The sequence below is a fragment of the Calliphora vicina genome, chromosome 3, assembly GCF_958450345.1.
Source record: "Calliphora vicina chromosome 3, idCalVici1.1, whole genome shotgun sequence".
Taxonomy (NCBI): domain Eukaryota; kingdom Metazoa; phylum Arthropoda; class Insecta; order Diptera; family Calliphoridae; genus Calliphora; species Calliphora vicina.
In genome coordinates, this window is record NC_088782.1 from 18,469,809 (window position 1) to 18,489,632 (window position 19,824).

Sequence of the window (19,824 nt, forward strand, 5' to 3'; positions counted from 1 at the left end):
ACTATGTGAAATCGAAAACCATACAGAATAGACATAGAGCGGAAACTCCCCTGTCAAAGACCTAACTCAGTTGTCAGAAACCTAAGTGGTGAGAATGTATTAGCAGAAAAAACTATGTGAAAACAAAAACAACACTCGTATGTGTGATTATTTTGAGTAATTTTTTTGTTTGAGTTTTTTTCTAGTTTTCGCTCTATGTCTATTTCTCTATGGACGTGAGCATAGAGAAATACACATAGAGCGGCAATTAGACAAGAACTCAAACAAAAAAATTACTCAAAATAATCACACATACGAGTTTTGTTTTTGTTTTACTAATACATTCTCACCGCTTAGATTTTCGACAACTGAGTTAGGTCTTTGATAGGAGAGTTTCCGATCTATATGTATTTATCTATGGTTGTGAGAAACCGTTTATAATTAAACATGTATAGGTAAATGAAATATACAAACTATTTTTAATTAGACTTTTTTATAAATTTTAATGAAAATTTTACTGTTTTTACTGAACCATAACCAGAAACATCATATAAAGTGTGCAGCCTCTAAAAGTCTTGCAATTTTGCTAAAATTTTCAGCATTTGGTTTTCAGACAAAGACCTTGGAAACTTTGAAAATCCAAAAAGTTTAAAATAACGGACACCTTAATGATTCTTTTGTTTGACAAACGTTTATTAAAGTTTTCAATTGCTTCATACGAATGAACTAAAATTAATTTTAAAGTCTCGATAATGATGATAAAGTGTTATTTAAACAAAGGAAGCAAACAATTTTGAAATTATGCTAGACTTAAATGTCTAATTATCGATGGCTTATTTTATATTTTTTAATTTGACATTAATCTCTATTGCTCTATAATTTCCCGGAAAGTTACTTCTAAAATTTGTGTTGTTCCTGTGGGTTGTTTGCTATAAAAACCAAAGCGAAGCATTTTATCTCGTCTTTTGGTTTTTATTTTGATGAAAATTTAATTAAAATATGCAAATAACAATCTCAGTGTTAATGTAATGATTGCCCAGTAGTTCTTAATGAATGTCTCCAACTAGTGGTTTTACCTATCAGTTAGAGTGGCAACTACTTACATAAGTAGTTACTAGACTAGTTATTTTAATACGTAGGGGGTTCCTTTCGGATTACCATTCAAATGAATTAGAAAAAAGAATTAGCTAATTCAAATGAATGAAATTAAAAATGAGTTGCAATCAATCAAATTCAAGAACAAATCTCTAGGGGGAATGAAAAATTTCTCCTACCAAAATGAAAATATTCAGTACAGAAATTGAAAAGCCTTGTCCTGGATCCGCGCCTGATCAAAGAAAAGTTTGGAGTTTGTTTCTTTAAGAAGAACTGATTTTTATTTTGAAATACGCTGAACGATAATAATATTAAAATTTCAAATTTTCATCAGTTCAAATGAGTTGGAAATGAATTGCTAATTTTTTTTTCAAATTCATTTGAATTAATACAAAATCAATTCAATTCAATTCAAATGAATTGCAATTCAGTTTGAAAAATTCATTTGAATTAGAAACGAATTTTAAAAATTCATTTGAACTGGAAACGAATTGCAATTCATTTTTACCAAATTCATTTGAATTGACTCAAATTTCATTCAATTAATTTTTTTTATGTGAATGATTCGCGAATTAATTTAAAAATTAATGATTCATTTACAGATCTGGTAGTAAGGAAATTGGAAATCAATTAGTAACGAATTGCTAATTGTTTTTTCTCATTCATTTGAATTAATTCAAAATCAATTTAATTCAAATGAATTCAAATGAATTGCAATTCAGTTTGAAAAATTCATTTCAATTAGAAACGAATTCTAAAAATTCATTTGAACTGGAAACGAATTGCAATTCATTTTTACCAAATTCATTTGAATTGACTCAAATTTCATTCAATTATTTTTTTTTTATGTGAATGATTCGCGAATTAATTAAAAAATGAATAATTCATTTACAGATCTGCTAGTAAGGAAACTGACTCTATGTAACCGGTATGTGAATCCAATGCGTTGTTTACTTTGGACCAGCTATCAGACAGTCTCAGGGTAAAATTACCCCCTGCGCACGATATGCCCCTGTTAAAATAACTAGTCTCACGTAGGTAGTTATGTAACTAGTTATTACCCTAGATGATAGGTAAAATCACTAGTTCGGGACTGCCTTTTACAACTGCTGGGATTTAGGAAAACGTGTGACTGTGAATGTAAGTATGTATGCATGTATTTAACTATGTGTGTGTAGGCTGGTAGCTGACGATAAAGTTATTTTTTGTTACAACTAAATATGATACGTACTTATTTAAAGTGTATGTCTGTATTACAAAATACATGAAGGATAAAATGTTTAAGGTTGTGTTCCTATAAGTCTCTAAATTTGTGCCTAATAGAACTTTTGAAATAATTTCACAGAAATGTCCTTATTTTCATTATCCTTACTGTTTTATTGCGACTACGTATAAGTACATATTAAAGCAAAAACTTTTACTTTTAAGAGGACATTTTATTTTGTAGCAGCTAGCACTTGAAATTATGTGTAGTTGTAAGAGTTTGTGTGTTGAAAGTAATTTTAGTTTAATTCAAAAGCGAACTCACTCACCTGTAACAGTTAATGAGACTTGTATTGTCTCCTCACCAGCCGTGTTATTAACCCAACACAGATATTTACCCGTGTCATCGAGACGTGCCTGTAAAAAGAAAATTATTTATTTTTGTTTGTTTTAGTTCAAACATTAAAAACAACCTAAAAAGGAAATATAAACAAATTATATACTTTTGGGAGACATTCTGTAAAGTAAGAGAGATTTTTGTAAAATAAAGTAACTTAAATTTCTTGTTTAAAATTTGCAGGAAAATAAGTATAAAAGTATGTGGCATGAACTGAGTAGTTTGGAAGTAGAATTTTTTAACTTTAATTCAAAATTAATTACTAGAATGTAAAGAGGTAATCTGGGCAACAATTTCCATAACCAAGTAATGAGTTAGTAAAAATTAAACAAAATAACAACGTGTTTTTATTACACTCCCAGAGAAAAAATAAAGTTAGGTAATCATTTTAACATTTTGACAAGCTTTTTTTCACTGTAATATGTAATCGTCCTTCTTCATAAATTTGAGGTGAACGACTTGCGGTTTCAACAATGCAATACTGCCCATGAATGAATTCAATTACTGCATGAGACATTTCCTGGTTGTCATCAGAAAATACCAGAATTAACCGCCTAGATTGCGTGATTTAACACTATTCCTCAAGTTTCATTAAAATCGGCCCAAAAATATATAACATTTCGCTATCTTTTCATTAGAAATTCCAAATATTGAAAAATTTGACCTTTGACCTTCACCATTTAAAGGTTATCGTTTTCCGATTTTAGTAAAAGTTTCAGACCATATTTAAACTTACCAGGACTATAATACTGTAAATAGGATTTACTCAAAATTTGTAACAGTAAGGAAATTGGGTTCATACACCAAAATATTTACAACAAATTAGTTTTTCTTGAAAATAGCAAAATTTAAATCGCAGGTACGGAAAAACTGTAAGAGGTATTGACATAATTTTTCATATTTTTATTCCCTATTATGTTGTCAATAAATCCCAATGTGATGATCAAAAAATTCTGAAATTAGTTTAACAACATTTTTAAAAATTTGAAAATGGAGATTCGAAACGGTCGATAAAAAAATATTTTTTTTGGCCATACCTGCGAATAGGTTAACGATATCTTACGAAGACAAAAATTCATACACAAGTAAATACGGATATATTTTAAATAAAAATTAGCATTTATTTTAATTTTTCTCGAAATATATTAATTTTTTTCCCTAAATTTTTTCATTGGACTGAAACACGTTAATGGTCTGGAGAATTTCTAATAACTTTAACAGTTTTTAACCAAATTTTGTCATTTATATCTCATTACAGCGATAATTACGTACACATTTCGATTATTCTTCATTCAATTGCAAAAGTATTTATTTAGTAACAAAATTTTTACAAAAACTGAAAAATTTTTTTCCGAATTTTGGCCATAATACAGTTAGTTTTTGGGTCATTTTGACCCAAAGGAAAATTTCAAAGGCTTAATTTAAAAAAAAAATACACATTTCTAGAAAACAATGCAGAAAGTTAACGAGTTTCACCTATTTATTCCATATAAATAGTAAAATTTTGCATATATAGAAATCGTTGTCCAACATATGTAAAAATGCTGCGTATGATTGATATCAAATGCTATTATTATCACTCATACGTCTTGGTAATTGAAAATTTCATTATTTTATTTATCTACATTTCAATAATCATCGAATAAATTGTATTTATTTAATAAATTGCTTAAATATATAAAAATAAATTCAATGACATCAACATTTTTTAAGACCTCAATAACGTTGATGAGTTGCATTTATATTCATTTCAACACACAATGGGCCCGAAAACTAAATCTATATAAAGTTGGTAATAACAAATATAAAATAGCAAACTGAAAACTAAAGATTTTTGACTGTAGCTCAGTGTTATTAATTATATAACATTAAGAGCAAAAGTTTTTAATGACAACACAGTCATCTCAGCACTTCACTTCATCAATAGTGATGAGAGTTGCAATTGCAAATAGCGCAAGTTTAAAATGTCATGAATTTATTTGTTGTTTTTATTTTCATTATTGCTGTTCTTTTATACATACAGTGGTTGACAAAACAATGGAAAGTTTTCCAAATATTCCATATGTAGCACAAAATTTAAAATATTTTTTTAAAATAATTTTTTTTTTTTTTAGTATTTTAATTGTATAGTTTTATTTATATAAATTAACTGAAAAACAAACAACATAATTAATTATATTCTGAAAAAGGGAACAAAATTAAAAATATTCACTATTTCGCTACTGTCAAAACAATGGAAACTTTTAAATTTCTGCAAGAAAGAAGTGTAAAACGAAAATAATATTTAAAAGAACGATGTAAAAAGCATCCTGTTTACAGTTATTTTATTTTTAAATTCTGGTAATTTTTCACAAAACCATAATTGCTTTTTTTCAAAGTTAATGAAAATGGCTAAAGTTAAGATTTGTGAAGACTTAAAAAATAAAATAATTAACGATTTTAAAGCTGGTTTAAAACAAAAAAGTATCTGTGACAAATATTCAATAAATAAATCAGCAGTTTCAAAAATTATAAAGAAATTTCGTGAGACCGGTTCTGTAAAAACTCAACATTTAGGTGGAAGACCTCGTAAGACTACTCCTAGACAAGTTTCCAAAAAATAACTCCTCGAGAGGTTGTTAATAGCCTAAAATTAGAAATAAGTACCCGAACAGTTAGTCGCTGGGCAAATGAGGCTGGTCTTGGTTGCTATCGTCCTGCGAAAAAACCACTCATTTCTAAAAAGAACCGTTCTGCTCGTCTACAATTTGCCAGGGATCATTTAAACTGGTCGATACAGAAATGGAATACTGTCCTCTTTTCCGACGAATCCAAATACAATTTAAGAGGCAGTGATGGGAAAACATTTGTAAGACGACCAAAGGGAAAAAGATTAGATCCAAAGTACACAAATGAGACTGTAAAGTTTGGCGGTGGCATAGCTGTAACTTGTGAATAAAATACAAAATATAAATATTTTTTATATTATTTTAGTTTTTGTTTCCAATTATAAATATTTATTTTCCAAATTATTTATTAGTTAAATAAAGTATTTGTCTAATTTATTAATAATATTTACAGTTAAATTTATGCATATTTATATATTTTTAAAACCAAATAAATTATAAATAAAATCATTTTATATTAGTTTAATTAAATTATATTGATATTTTTTTTAGAAAATAGTAAAATTTTATATATTCAAATAAAACAAAGTTGAATAAAATTTAAATTTATTTCATTTAGATACAAATAAAATCAACTAATTTCTTTGGAATATTTATTCAAACAAAACACAAAAAACTAAAATTATTCAAACAAAAAATGATTGAATAGAAATAATTCTAATAAAACTTTAGAAATATTTTTATTTTTCACAAATTTGAAACAAATAAATTTATTTTTCCAAAAATTACTGAATAGAAATAATTCTAATAAATGTTAAAGAATATATTTATTTCACAATAATACTGCTGTAAAATATCTTCTGATTGCATTCTGAGTTGAAAAAGTTATTTTCGAAACGAATTACAAATTTTTTTCAGATTTAACTTGTTTTTTCTTAGTTTAGGAATGGAAAAATTCCGGGTAATTGGAACCCTAGTTCTCTGATATCTAATATTTTATTTTTAAAAACTACTACTTAATCATTGATTATCACTAGAATATGGACACAGATTAATGGTTTCAATTGGAGGTTTATTATTAATTTAAATTGTGAAGAACAAAATTCATGAATTATTTTTAAAAACTTTAAAGTAGCTAGTTGTTCAAAATGATCGTCTTACATGGCATTCCTCGTAGGACTATTTAATAACCCTGCAAGTGAAATTAGACGTTCAGAATATCATTGAATTATTTTTGAGCATTGTTTTTGTTTATTTATAGCAAACGAAGGATTTTTTTCATAATCCTCGGAAGAAAAATCTTTATCGTCCGAGCTCATTTTCACAAACAAAAATATTTTTTTATAAAATTGTTCAAAAATTTGTTGTTAAAATATTTGACTTTATTTTCACAAATAAAATTATTCAAAGAAAATTTCTATGAATAAAAAAGTATTCTAAAATTTTTTGTTGAATATTTAAATATTTTGCTTTTTTTTGGAGAAATAAAATTATTCAAAGAAAATAGCTTTGAATAAAATCTATCAACATATTTTCGAATAAGTAAAATAATATTTTATTCATAACTAGTTGAATAAACTAAATTAATATTTCATTTTTACTATAAAAATATAATTTGAAAATAATTACATGTTTTCATATTGATTAGAATATTTTAAAATCTATTCATTATATAATAAATAAAATACAACTTATTGTTACTAAAATACAAATACTATTAGTATAATTTTATAAATCTTTATTAAAAACTTTTAATCAAATAATATTTAATGCTTTATATTCTAAATAGATATATACTAATTAGTATCCTATTTTGAATTATATAGAATGATTTCAATATAAATTTATTTTTTTAAATATAACTAAAATTCAAAAATAATTAAGTTTTTTTAAATATTTTGAATAAAAATATTCACAATTTACAGCTATGGGCGGTGGCAATAATATGGTATGGGGATGTTTTTCAGGGCAAGGTATGGGCCCAATTCATATTATAAAATACACCATGACAGGTATAGGATACAGAACCATATTAAACGATGTTATGTATCCATACGCTGAGGAAAATATGCCCCTAGTTTGGAGATTTCAACACGACAACGACCCGAAACATGCAACGAGTTACGTGTTTTGAAGTGGCCTGCCCAATCGCCAGATCTCAATCCCATAGAAAATCTATGGGAAATTGTAGATCGTAAAATAAGGACCCAAAATTACACCAGGAAAATATTTCAAAGGAGACCATTGACTCTTTAATGGGTTCAATGCATCGTCGATGTGTAGCAGTTATAAAAAATAAGGGATACCCAACAAAATATTGAGTTATTGCTAAGTTTATACCATATTTGTTAAAATACCTAAGTTTCCATTGTTTTCTCAATGCCGTAATAAAGAAATCTTTTAATTTTGTTTTCTCATTTTCAGAATTTAATTAATTATGTCCTTTGTTTTTTGTTAAATTAAGTTAATAAAAGTGTACAAATAAAATACTAAAAAAAGGTTAAAATTTTTTAAAAAAATTATTTCAGATTTTAGGCCACTAAAGTTTCCATTGTTTTGTCAACCACTGTATATATATATAATTTTCCATTTAACCACATCAATTTAATAAAATCGATAATTTTGTAGTGTAATTATCATTAAAGCTTATAGTAGGATGCAAACTTTAAATGTCATCAAATGAAATGTATGGAAATAGTTATTTTCATAATGTGGTCAAAATTTAATACACTTTTCCTATTATCTTATTAAATACTATGTTTGAGTTAAAATGTAACTATTTATATAATGAATTTTAAACAAGTACTTGACACTAAATTAGTAATTACATTGATATTACGGAAAATGGTTACAAGTAACGACTATAATAAATCATTGAGTGGAAAGATATGTTATTATTTATTCAATATACTACATAATTAAAAAGTTATTATTAGGCTATTTCAAAAGTAATGCAAAGGGTATGTTGTATTGATTGAAAAATAAGTTAATTAGTTATTGCAAGTCATTACAAAGTATTTTCGGGATTGTCTTTAATTTAACAATTTTCGAAGAATTTTTGATTTGTTACCTCCCTAATATTTGTTCACATTTGTCATATACATACCTTACTGATTTTTAGCAATCCTGCTGATACAATCGTAATGCGGTCACTTAATTGTAGTGGCAATAATTGTTCATTTTCTTCCTTAAACCATCTGAAAATATAAAAAAATTAAATTAAATTAAACCAAAATTCAAATGTTATAAATTAAGACTTATTTTTTGTTCTACAAAACAAATCACTAAAAATAACTGATATGATGTGATCTTGTTATATTATTTACAGGTCTTTTTGAAATCTTTGATATAAATAGTCTTACATTAAGCACTTTCCATCTTTAAATTTATATAAAGAAAAGTGTGTGTGAGATGTCATTGAAATTTTTTATTCATTTGAAAGGCATCGATGCCATTATATATAGAAAATATAACATCGTACAAATGTCAACCGTGGCTTCGTTGGGTGGCGCGCATGCGAAATGTCTAATTTTCCATGACGCTGGTGCATAAATTGTCATGTCATGTCTTATGTTGGTTTTTTTTTCTTGGACCAGCACTCAGGGGATGACCCCTACTCATGCAAAGCATTGTGTTGAAACTAGGAAAATAAGTTATGGGAAATAGGTTATTTCCCTGTAATGTGTTGTGCGATCCACTGTCCAGTCGACAACGAATTGATGATCCCTTGCCGAAGAGCGTAGGTATCGGTAGAACAGTGAAACACAACCCACATTTTACAATGTTCCAAACGGGGGCTTTTTTGATCGTATAAAATGGAGTATTTGGTATTCAGAAATCAATGATTGTCGAAAAACAAATGCAAAAACAATGACTCACAATTTGGTGTGGATTTTGGTATGTAAGCATCATCGGGCTTGACCGACTATACTTTCATACTTGTGGTTTTGTTGTAAAGTGTAATCAAACATTTTGATTATTCAATTAATCGATTAATTAACATTTCTGATTAACCAAACTTATGATTGTTCAATTAATTTGAATTTAGATTTTTCAAATTTTAACATTTTTGTACAGAAAAATTAAGGAAAAAAACCATCAAATAAAAAACTAATGTTACACAAAATTAAAATAATTTATTTGAAATTATTCAAATTTCTAACTAACCAATTCTACTCTGCTACAAAACTTTTTGTCAGAACTTGAAAAGCGACCTAATGAATGTTGCTTGCCTAGCTGAGGACATACTAACATACTACTAACCGTTTGTTTAGATTTTGAAACACACCCAAAAAAAATATTTTAGGGTAAGTCGTAGTACTTTAGTACCTTGTAAATTAAAAACGCGATGGTGAAAAAATGCTAAAAAAGGCGTTAATGAAAAGTTGAATAACTTTTACAATTTTCATCCGATTTGAATAATTAAAACCATATTTTGTTAAGAACTAAATTTCCTTTATACATTTTTATAAGCTTTCATATTATTTTAAAGCGTAAACCACGCTGGGTCGATTTCAAAGTTTTTTTTTCCATCGCAGCACCTTCTTATTATTTGCGTTGAACAATCAAAAGCTAAATTATTCAATTAAGGAGTGAGATCGAAAAATTCTTAACACACGTTTTTCATTACATTTTTTAACCCAAGTATTATTTGAATTTTTTTTTGATCAAGTTACCTTTGAAAAACATGTCAGTTATTATGTGTAATGTCAATTATATTAATTTTTTTGTTAATCTGATTAAAATGAGTGACCAGAAAAAAGTGCGTACTGAAATTATTAAATATTTTCAACAAAACCCAACTTGGTCTTACAAAAAGTTGGCCAAGCATACAAAGGTCTGCCGTCAAACTGTTTCCAATGTTATTAAACAGTACCGGGAGAACTTGTCAGTTGATAGAAAACCTGGTTCAGGTAGAAGGAATGGTCCACATGATGTTTCTAAAGCCAAAAAAATAGAACGCATTTTCAAAAGAGCTCCCAACACATCCGGTAGGAAAGCAGCCCGGTTAGCTCAGTGCTCGGACTATTTGGTACGAAAAGTTAAAGCTAATGCAGGTTTAAAAACATACAAGGCTCAAAAAGTTCCTGACAGGAACGCTACTAAAAATTTAGAGGCCAAAAACAGAGCACGGAAATTGAAGTCAAGTTTTATAAAAAAATATTCTTGCTGCATAATGGATGACGAAACGTATGCTCTGGCAGATTTTTCGCAACTTCCAGGTCAAAAATTTTATGTTGCTGATGCTCGAGGGAATGTTGAAGAAAAGTTTAGGACCCAAAAGCAGACAAAATTTCCAAGAAAGTTCTTGGTATGGCAAGCAATATGCAGTTGCGGCAAAAGAAGCCACTCATTTGTTGCAACGGGCTCTATAAATACCGAAATTTACATCAAGGAATGTTTACAAAAAAGGCTGCTTCCATTCATAAGACTTCATAATGTGTCCACTTATTTTTGGCCTGACTTGGCATCCTGTCACTATGGCAAACAAGCCCTTGAGTGGTACAAGAACAATAATGTGGTATTTGTACCAAGAGAGGCAAATCCTCCAAACTGCCCGGAGCTAAGGCCAGTGGAGAGATATTGGGCTCTTGTTAAAAGAGAATTGAAGAGTACAAAAAAGGTGTCCAAAAGTGTGGTAGATTTTAAACGGAGATGGACTACATGTTCGAGCAAAGTGACAGAAAGCACTATAAAAACGTTAATGGAAGGGTTTCCGAAAAAGGTTCAAAATTTCATCACTAGTGATTAAAACTATAAAAATAATTTTTTTTGTAAATTGTAATAATAATTTCAATCAAACAAAAAAAAAATTAAAGCTGTAAGTTTAGTGGTTTCTTTTTTATAAACATATATGTATGTTAAGAATTTTTCGATCTCACTCCTTATTTATCGAAGTATATATGTAAATAAATAATCAAAATGTTTCAGATTAATCGAACTTCCCTAATCATTAATATTAAAATAACGACAGAATATTTTATAGAACATGTACATAATTGGGCAATTTTAATAGATAACTTCTTAAAATGAAATTGAATGAAATTTTGTTAAATAAACATTAGATAAAATAAATATCTAATGATGAAAAAGAGCTTAAAAATCTATTTCCTCCTTTATTAACACAAAATATCTCAAATTTCCTTTTCATCTGTTTTAAAACTGTTACACAGAAATTGCAACATCCTATGCGCTCTAAAATTATTATAACAAATATTATTAAAGTATAATAAAATGATGAAAAACTAAATTATGTATTGAATGAAAAATCGCGCTTTTAAAAATAAATATGAAATGAACTGGAGCAGATACGCTCACACATACACACACACACCCACTGACATACATATTTATACACATACAGTTATAAATTCGTTCGCATGAAAACAGCTTGAAGAAATCACGTTCAACAGCAAGTAGTTGAAGAAGTCATGTGGAACATTAGAAAAGCAAATGCATAGAATAAATTTTTGCATAGTGATAAGCAAGAAACTGAAATAAAAAGGCATAGAGACAAAAATATTGCAGATAGAAGAATGTATAAACCGGATACTAGATAAACGGAGTGATAAGGCATAGTGGGACCTTGAGAATTTCGGATAGCAGAAATGCGAAATTCGGTTTTATGGTAATCAAAAATTAAGAGAAATCGATAAGAGAATTTTTATCATATTTTTAATTTGCTTTAAAAAATTGCAATATGTTTTTAAATGTTTACTGCCGCAGGTACTTTTCTTTTTATTTTCATACAAATTACGTGACTTTCAGTTCCATGACCATGAACAATTGATTTTGTCGTTAAAGATGCTTTAGTGCTCGTTAAGTATAGAATTAGGTGTACTGAAATTATAAATGCATTTTTAATATCTGTATATCTATCTATTTCTATATATAAAAGAGTAACGTTACTGAGTAACTAACTGAGCCCAGCCCAAACGCCAAAAGTTAGAGATATGAAATTTGAATTCTACGTTCTCTTTTCCACTAAGGAGGGATTCACTAAGAAAGGATTTCTGGAAATTAGAATGTTAAGAGGGTAAAAACGGGTCATTTTGATATCTTTATGTCTTATAAACTATGAGGGTGGTCAATAATTCCTTGATTTTTTGAATGAGACACTTGTATTTGGATAAAAAATAAAATTATTTTTCAACATATTCCTTTCAATCACAATTTCAATCATATCGTGAATTCTTTGAATTGTTGAGGGAGTAGTTATCTCGGCTCTTCCGTGCTTGCATAGCCACAAGGAAATTCAGTAAACCACTTTTACCATTGAAATTGATGGTGCCGAGTTTCCACATTATTTATCAAACTAAGCCTTGAAATTTAATTTTTTCCATTTTCTCTTCAAGAGAGAAAATGTTGACATACACAACCTATTTACATGACACAGCTTGTTCAAATTTTTAGTCAACTGACAGATGACTATTGACAGGAGCAGTGTTGTCTTTTCAGGTTAGAGGCGGGAAATTCAAAAAGTCATAGACGCATTGAATATTTTATATGCATCTTATCTTAAATAAACACAGAAATAAATTTTAAATATCAAATATAAATTGGGTACTTTTTTGAAAAGGGGTAAAATTTGTATTAATTTTTGGTACTTTTTGTTCATTAAATAAGTTTTTCTATAAACTTATATAGAAATATGAATATTTTATTATGAGCTATAGTGTTTATAATAAACCGACTTTTTAAAAAACCGGTTTGTCGGTTAACCGAAAATTGGCCTTTTTTAGAAAACCGGGTTTTCGGTTAACCGACATCGAAAAAACCGGTTGAACCGGTTAACCGTCATATATATGTAGAAAACATAAAATGTCCAATAAAGTATACACAACTTTGAAGTTTTTAGTAGTCGGGAATAGTTAATATTATATAACTCTAAATATGCAAAAGTGCTAAGTCCATTTTATTTTGTAAAAATTTCAAAATTATTATCTCAGTCAAATGGAATTGAGTATAAATATGTTACTAAATATATAACACTTGTTTTTTCATTAAAATTCAACCAAAAAATGTAAAATAATTAAATATTTGATAATTTTGAAATTTATTATCACCTCGAATTTTTGATATGAAACAGAAAATGTTACAAGTCCCAAAAAAGGACCTATAAGATGCAAACGCGCTTCTTCTTAGCTGTGATTATTTGTTATTATAAATCATACCAAATAACTAATAAAACTCCATTATCAGATTTCAAATCATGGATTTCAATATTTCTGAAAAGGACTTTGTACACTAAGCTAACGAAATGATTAATAAATTAAAATTTTAAGAACAAAACACACGCCTGAAGTCAAATTTATTGAAAGAAGGTATGTACATCAAAATCAATTTAACGTTTCGTAAAATCATCACAAAATTTATAATGAATCATTATTAAAATTTAGTTTAACTTCTAGAATTATGCGGAATTTAATTTTTAATAGTTCCAATATGTGCAATTTATTCTGAAAAAGTTTTTCAGTAAACTCATCATCCTCTACTATTTAGAATAATTGTAATTCTTAAAAATATAAATCGAAAGAGGTTTGTATTGTAAATCAGCAGTATTGATTTCAAATCAGACCGAATGTTTGATATAATGTGTACACAATGAATATAAAAAATGTACAAAAACATTAGATTTATTAATTTAAGTCCCAAATTTTAAAAACCGGTTAACCGAGTGATAAAAACCGGATAAACCAGTTAACCGAAAATCAACATTTTAAATTAACCGGTTCGCAAAAAACCGAGATTTCAAAATTACGACATCAAAATTTATTTCAATAAAATTCATATCATCAAATAGGGGAATAAAAAGTACCAAAAAGTGATAAAAACGAGAAGTACATTTTATTTCTATTAATCAAATTTCCTAATATAAAAACTAATTTGAAACTCGAGTGCGAAGTTATAAATCTTAGCTTCGGTGAAGCGCACCGGGTTTGGCCAAGCTAGTTTGAATATATTGAATTTCTGTTTCATTTGAATGTGCTGAAAATCATTGCATGTTATTTGATATTATTAAACAGTGATTTAAAATATAATGCTGGCATGGTGAGCAATCGTGCTTAGTTCACTTTTTATAAAAATACCACTAGCATAGAATTATTTTACAGGTATTTGGTTTGTTTCTTGTTGTTACGCTGTAGCATGCAAAATCATGATAATTTTGGATGTTCTGAAAGTGGCCATTCATGAAAAAAATATTATACAACGGAACCAAAGAGTTGAGACTGAGAGCATTAAGACTTTTCACGTATCTTACTTATATCAATGGTTGATGTCTCGAGATCTAACCCTCCGTCATGCACATGTTCCGATAGTCACGTACGTAGCGCATGTATCTGGCCAGATACACTATGTATTTCAGTACATTTATATGAAAAGTATGCTTTTTTTGTGATAATATTACATTGTTATATTGTTATCACGCCAGGCAGGTATATATTTTTTATTTTATTTTTGTTCTTAGTGCATGCGAAACCACCTATCCATTCCAAAAAAATTTTAATGAGAAATAAAACAAGAAAAATTTTATTTTTGTGTTCAATTTCAAAAAAAAGTTGTTCATTTCAATTAAATTTAGTAGTTATAAAGTAAGTTTTAATTAATTCTAAATTAAAAAAGTCTTACACAGCTTTAGGTAAGCAACTAAAAAAAAATAAAAAATACCAATAAAGTACAGTACTCTTCTTACGAAATGTGTGTGTATCTGGCCAGATACATGCGCTACGTATACGATGTATAGATGAAAAAATCCACATAAATTTTGTTTGTTGTTTTTTTTTAATGTGTTTTTTCATAAAACGATACCTAACAATATTTGTAGAGGGTACCTGGAGATTCAAACCCCTAGTTAAATTACAAATATATTTAAATCACAGTTAAATTCGTAAAATATCTGGCCAGATACATGTGCATGACGGAGGGTTAATCCTGTATCAATGGCATATATTTGCATCTGGAAAACGGTGCTGGTATCGGACAGTCTGAGAGAAACCAATAGAGCAACTTGAACAGAGACAATTTCCGAGCCAGTGCACTGGCACTGCAGGGCCTATTAATGGTCCTATCAAAGTTCGTTGTAGGAACTACTTAATACGTCCAAGAAATGCCTGTATGCAGTTTAAGCACAAAACTAAACTCCTGTTTCTCGAAACCTAACATATGCTTTCGTTAGTTTTTTAAGCGAAGGAAATCAGATTTAGGTTTCATTAACTCCACTTATATTAGAATAATGACATGAACTACAAGTCAAACGAAATGTAAATGTTTACAAAAGCAAATGGTTTCCTATTTTTAACTCAGCAATCTCAGACGATTTTACGCGATTCACATTTAAGAAAAAAAAAAACAATTTTGTGTTCATCATATAAATCGAGCATGATTCTAGTCAGATTTAGGCAATACTGCCGTATGTCTGTGAAATTCTTTGATTTGCTGTTGCAAAAACTTAAAACCAGCATAGAACAAGTTTAGTATATCATATGGTTCATTTCAAATATTTCAATAAGAGTATCAACAGAAAGCAACATAATTATATTTTAGTTAGAAAAATATCGAAAAACAAAATACGAAAGTAAAAAACGAATTTCGTTTTTTGTAGCGTTCTGGATCAAATGCTTATAGCTAATATATTGAAAACAAAAAATTTTACTTTTTGTACTACTAAAATGCTATTCTAAAATCACTCATAGGTCGTTTATAAGAGGTCCTAGAGGAAAAAGGACAAAAAACTGTGATCACTCATATTTCCAACCAAATATCGATTTTTATATGAAAAATCTAAAATCACTAATATATCGTTTATAAGAGGTCCTAGAGGAAAAAGGACAAAAATCTGTGATCACTCTTATTTCCTACTAAAATGCTATTCCAAACAAAAATAAAAAAAATATTTTTCTAAGATTTTCTTATTTTATGTCGCCCATCCCAAATAAATAAATGCAATTACTTATTTATTGTACTTTTTCTTTATAATCCAAATAACTGAAATTTGCCTCAGAAACATACATACATCATACATCTTTCTATGCATGAATTTAATAAATAATATGTATTAGTTTTATGTTTTTCAATTATCTTTAGTGCTCTTACTTTATGAAATAACTAAGAAAAATAAGATTTCAATTTTAATATTTCTCATTTATTTTATAAATTTATATAATTTTCTACTTATTTTGATTTTAAGTAGCTGCTACATATATAAATGTATGACTACAAAACTTATAATGGCAATTTATGTATTTTAGCATTTTCAAGAGGAAAAAAAAACTGAAATTCACTTGATGTGTTCCTTGTTTTATGGAAAATGAAAAAGTCATGTCATACGAAAACTAAATAAAATTTTAAATATTAGAGCAAACTTTGTCAAACATCTATGTATGTACGTACATACGTACGTACGTATGATATACAAATATAAATTTATGCATTCATAAGTAAGTAATATAAATACAAACTGACATTGGAATACACATGCATATATGTAAGCATAACTACTCAGCAAATGTGTGTTTAAGTAACATTTAAGGTGGGTCAATTGAAAAGTATATTTACTCTTTTGGAAAATATTTCTGAAACTGCCTTAACATATCTGGTATGTAATCTAAGTTGAATATTTAAAACTTCTTCAATCTTCATCTGAGATATGGCTATTTCCATGGTCGCGAATGCGACATTCGTGCGCCTTTCAAACGAAAAAATTAACAACATCTTGAAATATTTTTTTGTTTCCCTTTTCCGTTAGCAAGATGCATAATGTTTATTGGAAAATATAGCTGTTATCAAGATATGGATATTTTGACGGTCCCGAACGCGACATTTATACGCCTTTGAAGCGAAAAAATTAAAAAAATTTAAAAAAAATTTTGTTGTTTCCCTTTTTCGTTACCAAGTTGCTCTATGTTTATTGGAAAAGATAGCTGTTATCAATTAGTTGTTTCCGATATATTAGCAATAAAAGTGGGATCCAAAACGGTACAAAAAATATAACTAGTTTTCAACTGAATCGACAAAAATGCAAAAATTTTTGAAAGCCATTTTTTCCATTGAAGTATAATAATGGGATTTTCTGTTGATAGTTGTTTTGTATTCGTTTTTACAACATTTCAATATGATTTAGCACGCGACATTTCTAGAGCGTCAACGTCCACAATTCCAAGTGTTAGAAATTGACACTTATTTTTAATGAATAAAAAAATAACCATACGATTTAAGAAATCTCTTTAATACAACTTTTCACTTAACCCACGCAATATTTTTATATTTGTGCATTTAGCATACATGTACTCTCATGACCATAAGAGAATAAAAAGCGGAAAAAATATAACAAAAGCGTATCCTGAAAATTGTACTAGCACAAACTTTTTGTTGCTGCTGTTTTTTATTATTTTTGTTATTTTTTTTTTTTGCATAACGCCAGTGAAGGACGATGAATTGAGCTGAGATGAGATGAGTTGAGTAGAACAAAACTCAAGAGACAACAATGGCAAATTACATCCGTCTATCTTGTATGAAAATATTCTATTCTATGTATTTTTTATACCCTGAGCACGAGCAGCAGATGAGCAAAAAAAATAAAAGTGTAACATTTTACAAGCATACAATTTAGTTTAAGTTGAAAAAAATAAAAACTGAAAAGATCCTCATGTTGCAATTGTTTTTCTAACGTCATGAGAAAACAAGAGAGAAAGAAGAAACAAAAAAAAATAATAGAAAAATAATTTATAATAGGTTGTTTGAAAACAAAAATGTTTAGTGACCATAACTTTAGTTATCTTTTCTGGGTGAGAGTTGAGTGTGTGTTTTCTTTAGTTTAATTATTTTCTTTAGGAAGTGGTAACACACTACATGGTTTGATATATTATAGGTTACAACTTGTCTAAGAAAAAGTAATTTAACGAGGAGTTACAATTAAGAAAGAAACTATGACTATATAATGACCGATGATTGAAGCTAAACTATGACCATATAAACCCCTCAAATTGAAGTTAAACTATGACTATATAAAGACCTATGATTGAAGCTAATATATGACTGTATAAAGACAAATGACTGAGGCTAATCTACGACTATATAAAGACCTAAGACTGAAGCTAAACTATGACTACAGAAAGACTTAAGAATGAAGCTAATCCGCGACTATATAAAAACCCATGATTGAAACTAACTTATGACTATATAAAGACTCATGATTGAATGAAAGACTTAAGATTGAAGCTAATCCGTGACTATATAAAATCCTATGATTGAAGCTAACTTATGACTATGATTGAATCTAATCGAGGACTGTAGAAAGACCTATGATTGAAGCTAACCTATGACTATATGAAGACCTAAGATTGAAACTAAACTACGACTATATAAAAACCTACAATTGAAGCCAATCCATGACTATATAGAGACCTACAATTGAAGCTATGTAAAGTAAATGTCAGAGATTGTTCTTTCCGACATCCTATTAAAAATTAAGTGATTTATTTAAAATTAAAACCTGTAAATGAATCACCACCCTTTACTATCTAACATTTGCGCTATAACTCATCAACATGAGTTTGTTTTTTATTTTTGGTCGCTTTCCCTTGTTTACCCTTCACAATGCTCCGTTAGTTTGAACTCCATTTTGTTAAATTTTCTGTTTCACCATTTTTATTATGTTCTGTGCTTTGTCTCTGGCTAATTGTAACGTTAATTTCATTTTAGACACTCGTTAATTGTTTACACAAACACAAACTCAAACATTTATGTTGGGTTTCACTTAAAAAGATGAAAAAGAGAAGAGAAAAACAAAAACACATAGTAAACACATACAACATGGAACATACACAGTACATATAAAATTGGAGAAAACCAGAAAACCCCCAGCGAAACCAAACCAAACTGAACTGAACTAAAAACCAACTGGCCTTGCCTGTCATTTACTGATAAATTAGGTCGTTCTATTAAAAATTGTTAACTTTTTCAACACTGATACAAATTAGAATAACTCTTCCCAGTTCCCTAACCCCCTACTCCTTACTATATAATGCAACAGCAAATAAGAGGGGCAGAGGGGTAAATATGTACATATGTTGCATGTAACACATATTAATGTTAAGTACTATACTTCTCATTGAGAGCAAAATTAAAAAAAAACAAAAATGTAGAAAGCAAAACAATCAAATAGTGATGGTAATGGAGAAATTTTAACTAGATTTTGTTAAAAGTTCAATTGCTATGGGATTGAGGGCTATAGAATTTGAAAGAGTTAGTAAATAATTATGTGGTTAAATAGATCTGCAAAAAAAAGTAATCAGTTTTTTTAAATTTGAATACGGAACATTCCCACAGAAAATCGATTTTTATATGAAAAATCTAAAATCACTCATAAATCTTTAATAAGAGGTCCTAGAAGAAAAAGCAAAATAATCTGTGATCAATCTTATTTCCCACCAAATATAGATTTTTATATGAAAACTCTAAAATAAATCATAGGTCGTTTATAAGAGGTCCTAGATGAAAAAGGACAAAAATCTGTGATCACTCATATTTCCCACCAAATATCGA

At 28.2% G+C, this 19,824-nt stretch overlaps 1 protein-coding gene across 1 annotated transcript in view; it reads right to left on the minus strand.

Moving 5' to 3' along the window:
• Dscam4 (Down syndrome cell adhesion molecule 4) overlaps positions 1-19,824 on the minus strand; it is a 165,630-nt gene that overhangs the window by 53,683 nt on the left and 92,123 nt on the right. Inside the window, exons 8-9 of the mRNA XM_065505556.1 lie at positions 8,387-8,477; positions 2,607-2,694 (exon numbers count right to left, since the gene is read on the minus strand). Of these exons, the coding sequence (XP_065361628.1) occupies positions 2,607-2,694; positions 8,387-8,477 (179 nt within the window). The remainder of the gene's footprint in view (positions 1-2,606; positions 2,695-8,386; positions 8,478-19,824) is intronic.